Source organism: Nelumbo nucifera, chromosome 5, assembly GCF_055504915.1.
Source record: "Nelumbo nucifera cultivar China Antique chromosome 5, China Antique-T2T, whole genome shotgun sequence".
Classification (NCBI taxonomy): domain Eukaryota; kingdom Viridiplantae; phylum Streptophyta; class Magnoliopsida; order Proteales; family Nelumbonaceae; genus Nelumbo; species Nelumbo nucifera.
Window position 1 is genome coordinate 33901052 of NC_142653.1, and position 9348 is coordinate 33910399.

A 9348-nucleotide genomic window follows, 5' to 3' on the forward strand; every position below is an offset into this window, starting at 1 on the left:
TTTGGCGTGTTAGGAAAATTAAAGGCCATGTGCAAGCACATATAGATTGTCTCCATTGCTTTTGCGTAAAACCGGACCTTAGCCTATCAATCATTTTGCTTATAATGGCCTAAAATGCAAGTGTGCAATCAACATCTCCTTCTCTGCTTTAAAGATCAAAGCAGTTCTGTAACATCAGAAAACCTGACCTCGTGAGAAAAGCATTATCGATGCGCTTGTCTCTTTTCTTGGGCATACAATGCAATGGCCTCTAATACAACCGGATTTCTTCTCCATTTTTATTTCTATCCAAAAAAGTTGATGGATGTGGTGAAGAATGAAGATCAGGAACTTCCTTTTGTGTGTAAAAGGTGAATCAACTTTTTGTTACAAGACTGCCCACAATGCCAAAGGTCCACTGGAGTCTGGTCGTAAGTAGCTCTTATATATATGACAAAAAAAAAAAAAGAAATTAATATCTGCGCGCTTCACAGATGTGACATTGTATCTGGGTTTGGGTGTAAATGATTCTATATATATTACCATTAATGTGCACATAGTTCCATATTCATTAGCTAATTATGGCGGTGAATATATCTGGGTTGAGCTAATGCTAGAAAAATATGATGTTACAGAAAAGAAAACGTATGAGAATGATTCGGGTTTAAAACAATTTGGGTTCTAGAATTCGGAAGGAAATGGTTAAAAAAATAAAGAATAATGAACATGCTTCAAGCCAGAAATCATGTTGGACTATATGAATTATGAAACTTAAGTGCTTTGGCTTCAAACCCTCTCTCTCTCTTTCAAACAAGTATTATGTCTTCTAATATCTTACTCCCAGTTCCCGGCCTGTATGTCGCAACAAAGATTGGTCGGTGGTTATCAACAAATTAAATTACTTTAAGTGAAAAGACAATTTGCTTCCGTAAACGGCCCAACTGCCTTTCTAAAGTAGTGCTTAATTATTCTCAACAAATTTGCAAAAGTATTTTATCTTCTGTCATGTAAGCCAAGGGACCGAGGTAGCTGGAATATTGTTGTGCTAAACTGCTAATTAACTAATGGTTTGATTTGTCAATTGACGTATACAGATGAAAGACCCAAATAGCTTGCACTTAGTTTCCATATCAGATTAGAGCACAGTTCAATGAAAGTGAAGTGAAGTTAATTACCTGAACTATCGGACAATTAATTTGTTTGAAAAAGCAATTCAGTTTATGCTGAAAGGTGGTCATAGTTATCAATATATTCAAGAACAAGTCGAGACCTATACCTGCTCTGCCTTTGGAAAGTTTACTTCTGCTACATCATGGAAGGGAGGGAAGGAGGAAACCGCAGGCCACATAACCCATGTTGATCAGGTGAAGTTTTAGATTCATTGAAACATGGGCGGCGTAGCTTTGAGCTCCAGCTCTTCCTCCTTCCCAGAAGGAACCAGAGTTTTGTTCACGTTTGAACCCCCTTAAACCATGATTAAGGGCTTGAGGAGGTATACTATACAGTTCCTATCTTCCTAGCTACTTCCTACATTTTCCAGTCTTTAATTAACAATCAGTATTCAAAAGCCTAAAGTCCCAAACAGTTGTGTTTTCAATTAAAAAAGAGATTCATCATTTCACTTTTATCTGTGAAGCATGAATATTAAGTAATTTGAGTCTTTCCTACTCCGTATTTTATTGTCTTGTGGAGAATTTTTGGGAGGAATAAATGAAGTGATATAACTCTTGTCTTTGAAGCCTCATGAATAAGGGATCAAACCTGACTAAGAAAAATGCTTGGACAGTGTCCCAGCTGTGGCCTTTCACTTATTAAACTATATATCCCACTAAATTAAAGCTTTTATTGCAGAAATCAGCGATTTAGTGAACCACAATTAAAACAAGCACCACGAAATATAAACACACACACACACATATATATATATATATATAAAAGTTAAAAGTAGACTTGTAAAGCATGCATTCATCAGATTAATGAAGCATCATTTCCATGTCAGCCATCACTGGCCGTCCCTTTGTTTTTCTTTTTCTTTTTTCCTTTCAGTAATGGATAGAGCTAGCTCAATAAAAACGTTTGGCTCTGATATATATCCCGTGATAAAACTAAAGTGGCAGTCGGCCATTGTCTCAAAAATATAGAAAGAATTTGCAATTCCTCCATAGAACATGACATATGGGGAGGTGGTAGGGTTCTCACAATTTAATAACTCAATGAGACCCTTCCCATAAATTAATAGTCTTCAAGTTCAAGATATCGTAAACAACCCAAACACCTCCTAAAATGAAACCATCTACCCTTAAAGAGGTTATGATCCTTACCATACACGTGACAGAAACAGTAGCTACGACTTTTCTCACGAGCTCACTAAGGGAACTTGTATAAATACCTCTAGTTGTCTGATCTAATTTGCAGAAGCAGTTGAAACTTGATCCTATAACAATGGATGAAAGGAAGCCTTATCTGGCTGTGGTTCTGGTGCAAATCATATACGCTGGAATGTTCTTGATCTCAAAAGCTGCATTCAATACAGGCATGAACAACTTTGTGTTTGTCTTCTATAGACAGGCTGCTGCAACCATATTCTTACTCCCTTTCGCCATTTTTTTCGAAAGGTAGAAGCTCCCTCTTCCTCTTCTTCTTCCCCCTCTTCTGGTTGGTCGTAGTTTAGGGTAATGCCCATTTTCATGTATGGTTCCGTTATGAGTTGAAAAGTTCCAACCACAAACGAGAGAATTAATGGGCAGACCTGATGACTAACGACTTGTATTCAAGTTCCTCTACTACTAAGGGGTTATTCTTACTGATCTCTATTGAGTGTTGTGTAGAAAAAGAGCACCTCCACTGTCATTCCCCATCTTCTGCAAGATTTTCATGCTCTCTCTATTTGGGTATGTCTGTTGATCAACTAGTGAACCTGGTTTCTTTATAGGTTTGATCTAAGACAAAAGTTTTCAGTATCTGAAGTTGGGTTTTTTGATTTCAGGATTACTTCCAGCTTGACTATTTATGGTGTCGCCTTAATTTATACATCTGCAACGCTGGCTTCTGCAACTTCAAACACCCTTCCTGTTATCACCTTCTTCTTGGCTGTTTTGCTCAGGTATTTTTTTTTTGGTTGGGTTCAATTATAACTTTTGTTTCATTGTTTCCAAATAACCCTAGAATAAAAATTCGTTGCATTTCTAGCTCGAGAATTTAAAATGAAAATGGAAATAAGAAGGAAAAAGAAAAAAAACATCAATCAGCCATAGTTGAGTTTGAACTTTGGTTCTAGCTCTTCGTTACGTTTTTGGTTTCGAAACTTCAAAGCCCAGTTTGACAAAAGTATAATTATAGGCTAGATGTTTTTTTCCTACAAATTACGGTACAAAGTAGAAACTTGGAGATGGAAGCAATTCCAAAAGAGGGTGGGGTTTCAAACTTGACCTCATCAAACGCTATATGGGATATCTGATGACCTCTTTCTATAATGGTCAAGTGGCTATGGCATCTACTCTATTCCATATTTCCATAAAGCAAATCAAAACCAGTTTTGATCCTGTAGCTAGAGTAGTTGCAGAAGGTTAATTAATTACATTTTTCCACCTAACAGACAATTTACCCATGTGACATTCGGTTGGTTCTAGTAATTACTAGAGCCTAAAAGAGAAAGAAACATAGTAGAAACACTGTGAAAGCTATAGAGTATGCTTCTTCCCTTTTTTTAGGTAAACAACTGTGATTCTTCCACGGGTATGAATATGATTGCAGAGGTTATCATTCACTCATGCATGTTTAACAGTTTTAGAGGGGAAATGCATTAATTAGCAACCATGGATCGATAATAGAGTAAACGGGTATAGTACCCGGTTATCAATTACCAGAGTACCCGACCCATTAGTAAGTTTTGGGTCCAAGGTGAAATCACAGTTGCTGCAGATACCCAATTGGGGACCAGCAAGTCTTAACTATGACCACGTTGATATCAATCAGAGCGTAGGCTCCAGTGATGATGATCGGACAGAATGTTCTCTTTGTGCAATACATGAAAACCCTACAGTCTAATAATCATTATTATTTACTTGGCTTTTAAAAAGCTACTTTAATAATATCTGTTACCTTAAATAAAGATCATTACCCAACATTGGATTCAGCTATATCAAAGGGTGTTGGGAGGGTGGACTGGATACGGTCCTACCTACAATTTATAAAGGATGACATAATGCCCCATATAAAGGTAATAAGATGGATTTTTATTTTTTCACATGATTAAAACTGATAATCTCTAATAACGAATTAACAGAGTTTCTTTCCACCGTCATTAGTACTTATTAGAGGAGCAAGAGGGAATAGGGTCATAATTAGGTTGTTCCAAGAATTATAAGTAGGCTTAGTTTTGTGAAGGTCAGGTGAATTTGAAGAAAAATCTTCATGTTTTCTAACATGTGCATTGAGCTAGAATGATTAATTTGGTGGTTGGTGCTAGACGATCACTAGGGTTCCACACCAAATTGATTTAATTCATGATCATGAAATGGTCAGTAAATCCAATTGAATGTTGCTATTTATGTAGCTATATGATCTGTACTTGATTTTGAATAATAACTATAATAACATTGAAGGCACTAGAGTGACCCCGTAGTTTGCTTCAACATGAAGGCTCTAAAAAGGACAAAGAAAATGACAGAAGGAATTTGGGTTCAAATTGTGATAAAAAATTTGTAATATGTCTTTTACAGGAGAGATGATCTCACATTGAACAAAAAGAAAAAATATAGAATGAAAAGGAAAAGATTTGTACTACACTGTCTCTAGGGTGTAATTCCAAGCTTCTCATCCCTATGAAGTTCTGCCACTACAAAATAGGTAATATGCATAATGCATGTATATATATAAGTCCATATCATATCTCATGCACATCACCCATCATCCAAGCCTTATCCCCACCATATATATATATATATATATATATATATATATATGGGATTCAGGCTAGGTCATCGTCCTACGCTTAGCGTGGGCCTAGTTCCAGACCAAACCCTAAGTACTAGGTAGAAATATTTGCCTAGCCAGAAATTTGAGAACAAATAATTAAACTAGGATATGATTTACCCAAACAAGTAACAAAGCAAGTGCATATTGAGTCGAGAAATGACAACAAATTACTTGGAAAAGTGGTTGCCACACATCAGTGGAAGTTCTTCAGTGAAGCATCACTTGTTTTATGATCCATCGTCTAATTAATTAATTAATATCCTTAGTTATATATCTATATATATCTACTCCTGTGACAGGATGGAAACCGTCAAACTGAGGACCCTCTCAGGGAAAGTCAAGATTGTAGGTGTGACACTCTGTTTGGCTGGTGCCATGATTCTTGCCTTCTATAAGGGACCACATCTGAAACCCTTGATGAATCATCACCCTTTTGGAAATCGAAACAGTGAGGAAAATCTGGGCCTTGCACACACCACCAAGACATGGGTGAAGGGCTGTTTCCTCATGCTTACATCAAACACCTTGTGGGGTTTGTGGCTTGTATTCCAGGTACGCTAGTCATGACGTCTTTAACTCTAACAGTCTTACTTATATTTCTGTAAGCAAGGTTGACAATGAGCGACCTTACTCTAAAATCTGATATTGGACAGGGACGGGTTTTGATGGCTTACCCATCAAAGCTTCTCCTCACAGCGCTTCAGTGCTTTTTCAGCACCATTCAGTCGTTTGTCATTGGCATTGCTTTTGAGAGAAACCTCAACCAATGGAAGCTGAGCTGGGATGTTGGGCTTCTTGCTGTGGCCTACTGTGTAATTACACTAGACACCCTTTTTGTTCTCTGAGATTGATACCGTTTTTCGTACGTATAAAGTTTGAGCTTGTTGTATTCATATATCAATGGCAGGGAGTCGTGGTTACAGGGATTACGTTCTACCTACAAGCATGGTGCGTTGAGAAGAAAGGGCCCGTCTTTCTAGCCATGTCAACCCCTCTTTCTTTTATCATCACCATTATCTGTTCGACGTTTCTCCTAGGCGAACTAATTGCTCTGGGGAGGTGATGATTCTTTCTAATTTTTGATAAAATCTTAGAGATTGAGTTTCAGTTAAGAAATCTAATCCACTTAGTTACGTTACCTAACGTATATAATTGGGTCGTTACTCTGCATGTTTGCAGTGTGCTAGGCGCAACTTTGTTGGCTGGAGGCCTTTACAGTGTCTTATGGGGAAAGAGTAGAGAAGAAGCAAATGATCAGAGAAAGCCAACAATTTCCGATGAGAAAGAATATTGCCAAGACATGAAGGAATCAGAAGGACAACATGACTCACTTTGTGTATAATTAAAGCATTAGTTGATCCAAGGGAGGGTGTTTGATAATTGACAATTCAAGAATAGATTCATGGTTGAGCCATTTGGTCACTGAAATTAAAAGATAGTCATGAAGCTAGTGATTACATGACCGATATACACATTTCCATGGTATCTATATATAGCTACCTGTGTAGGCTGCATATTTCGTACTTGGAATCTTGTTGCACCACTTACATTTAACATAAATTGAAAACTAGAGCTATTATTAATTAATTTGTTGGGTTTGGAGAGGATCAACTTCCCATACAATATGTATATGTAGGCATCGTTCTTTTATATTGGAGTAGGGTGGGGAAATTAAGCAATGAGCCATTTGCTAGCTTTAGGCCATTGAGGCAGCATCTTCTTCCTCTTCCCCAAGAGTTCAAAACTTGGAATCTTTGGACATTGCAAAACTTTGAGACATCACTCGTCCCAAAGATTTAATTAAGCAAAATACAAAAATACAGTTATGGCATACTTGCCACAAACTAATGAAGAGAGTTAACCTGGATTCCCAGGGCTACAAACAATATCTATTTAACCATCAATGACTTCACGACACCGACACGGATGCAATAGCGTCTGAACAAAGCCGAGGCGCGCACCTGCATCATCTTTGCTCAAATTATTCTTGCAAGAACCCTCGCTTTTTAATTAAAAATAAATAAAAATTAAGATTTCGAACTCTCTGAACTGAAAGTGGTACGTGCATGTTAATTTCTATGTGAGCTAGGTGTGACTACTGTAACCTGTTAATTAAAGCGGCCCTGTGCATGAGTCTTGAAGTTTCAAAGTTTCAAAGGGGGAGTATTTAATTTAAATGTTAGTTGAAATTGTTGTTAGTGGGTATGTTATATTAGATTTTTCTTGTTTTACTAATTAGAATTACATCGTCTCATATCCTATAGATTTACTTCACGAAAACAGTACTGAGACAAGGAGGCTCCATGAAGCTGGTCCATCATCAGAGCTAAAGTACTTTTGAAAAGACTAGGACTCACAGCTTGCCATTTACGACTCCGACAAGATTTGAGGGCTGTGATAGTAGACAGGGCCACAGAATGCGAATTAGTCTGTGAATCCTTAATCCGCCCTTAGAAAAGACGAGGAAAGAGATAAAGGTGCTAACAAAATACATAGAAAGTGAGGTTGGCAACACGTCAACTTCTGTTACTGGTGGCGCATTGTCTTCCTGATCACTATATTATATTATGGATGTGAGGCATCTTATTGTTCAACAAGCCACATCTTCTTATTACCTTCTTTTCCACCGGTACAGGCATGGTTCTCTATCATTGCTCCAAGCTTCTTAACATATTATGCGGTAACAACAATGAAGATAGCAATGGTTGCTTATTGATGGATGATAAGCAGTTGATCAGATGGCATTTCCAGATAAACCAATGAAGATAACAATAATACAACCGGGAAAATGAAATTAGAATTACTCAGACAACGTACAACCTTATCTTTGTGATAGAGCAGTTTGGAAAAGGATGCAGCATCGTCACAGATCATAAGAGTCGCACATCTGAGCATTATTATGTATTTGTATTGTTTTTTACTATATATTTTCAAACTGAGCCTAACTTTTAAAAACCCTTATTTTTAAAAGTTAATCTATTACTCGGCATTTTCAATTTGAACAATAATTATAGGAAATGTTATTAAAACCTAGGGGAGGACCGGAGGTTTATATGATTGTGAGATTTCTCTCTCTCTTTCACATATATAAGAATTGGGAATGGGAAATAAAGTAGTAATAGTAAGCCCCAGTTCTCAATGTTATACCATTTGCATTTTGGGTAGAAAGAATATCATGGCAGAGTAGAATCTGGGAAGTAGTGGATGTATTTTATTTTATTTTTTCTTTTTAATTTCAACTAGTGGGCTTAATTTTTAACATCAAATTCAGTGTAAAAGTGGACTTATTTTTTTTACAGATAACAAAATATTATCTTCACGTGCCATGCACATGCACAAGCAAAAGGTAAAATGATGAAAATGTTTGGTTTGCGGAATTAAAGGTCTGCAATTGGAATTAGAATGGTCTAACTGTTTGGTTGGATAAAATTGGAATCTCAATCCCATTCCTGGTGGAATGGGTATGAGGGAACCATCATTCTCTTGCCCCTCCTCTGACAATGAGAATCCATTCCAGCTTATTCTGATTTTGACTCCAATTTTAAACTGAACCAACCAGGTGAAGGGAATAGACCATTACAATTCTCACTTTGAATCAAATGGACCCTTAAATCTAGAAAGTAAAAAAAAAAAGATAGCATGGGAAACCAAGCCATTGCAGCTCGTCCATTTTAGGCCAGAAACCTAGAAACTGCTCTACCCCCTTCCCTCTGCAGTATGCAGTAGCGACACTTACACAAAGCACGAACATGAATGCATTAAAGCTCTACGGCTCATCAGTTATCCAGTGTGAGCTGAGCAAGGGCTACTAGAGTGTCCCAGCTTGTGCTTTGAAGGAGACTGGATCTGCTCCTCACTCAGGGTGCCTCACACCCCTCACACACATATCCTACCATACATTTGGAGCATTTCCTGTGCTTATTAGTTATTAGATGTTCCCAATGCACGGTGGATGTGCCTGTGAGACGCCCATTTGTGAGGAACAGATCCCGTTCTGCTTTGAAGAAAGCATAATCTTTAGCAACCTTGCAGAATAGCTAGTGGAGCAGCTTGGATTCGTCTCCAAGTTAGCATTTTATACTGTTTTGGGCTTGGGCTTATTTAAGTTGCACTTGCATCCTTTTGCAAAGTGTAAAATAATAAGGGAAAAAAAATAAGGTTGCGTTATAGAGAATACCTAGAAAGATGTAGATACACACAGTCTATTCCAAAAAAAAAAAAATGAAATCAATGTTTTAAAAATTGACCCAGAACTAGAAGGGCTTTTGCCATTGGTTTTCAGGTCATTAATTTTACTGTTTGGTACGAATGGATGGCATGTTACAATTTAAAAAAAAAACATAAAAAATTAAAAAAAAATAACCAAAAACTATTGTTCAAGTCAAATGGATT

General features: G+C 37.2%; 1 protein-coding gene across 1 annotated transcript; it reads left to right on the plus strand.

The window, feature by feature from the left end:
• Positions 1–2368: 2368 nt before the first annotated feature.
• Positions 2369–6631, plus strand: LOC104599899 (WAT1-related protein At5g64700-like). The gene is made up of 7 exons (XM_010262642.3): positions 2369–2594; positions 2808–2870; positions 2966–3082; positions 5256–5508; positions 5610–5768; positions 5864–6015; positions 6136–6631. Exons 1-7 carry the CDS (start codon positions 2422–2424, stop codon positions 6296–6298), a joined length of 1080 nt encoding a protein of 359 aa, XP_010260944.1. The 5' UTR covers positions 2369–2421; the 3' UTR covers positions 6299–6631.
• The last annotated feature ends 2717 nt before the right edge of the window (positions 6632–9348 follow it).

Bases quoted from the DNA above. Each gene is read 5' to 3' on its own strand.
- LOC104599899 (XM_010262642.3), top strand. From the start codon at position 2,422: ATGGATGAAAGGAAGCCTTATCTGGCTGTGGTTCTGGTGCAAATCATA. The intron at 3,083-5,255 runs GTATTTTTTTTT...CTCCTGTGACAG, and splicing joins TTCTTGGCTGTTTTGCTCAG to GATGGAAACCGTCAAACTGA. The intron at 5,509-5,609 runs GTACGCTAGTCA...GATATTGGACAG, and splicing joins GTTTGTGGCTTGTATTCCAG to GGACGGGTTTTGATGGCTTA.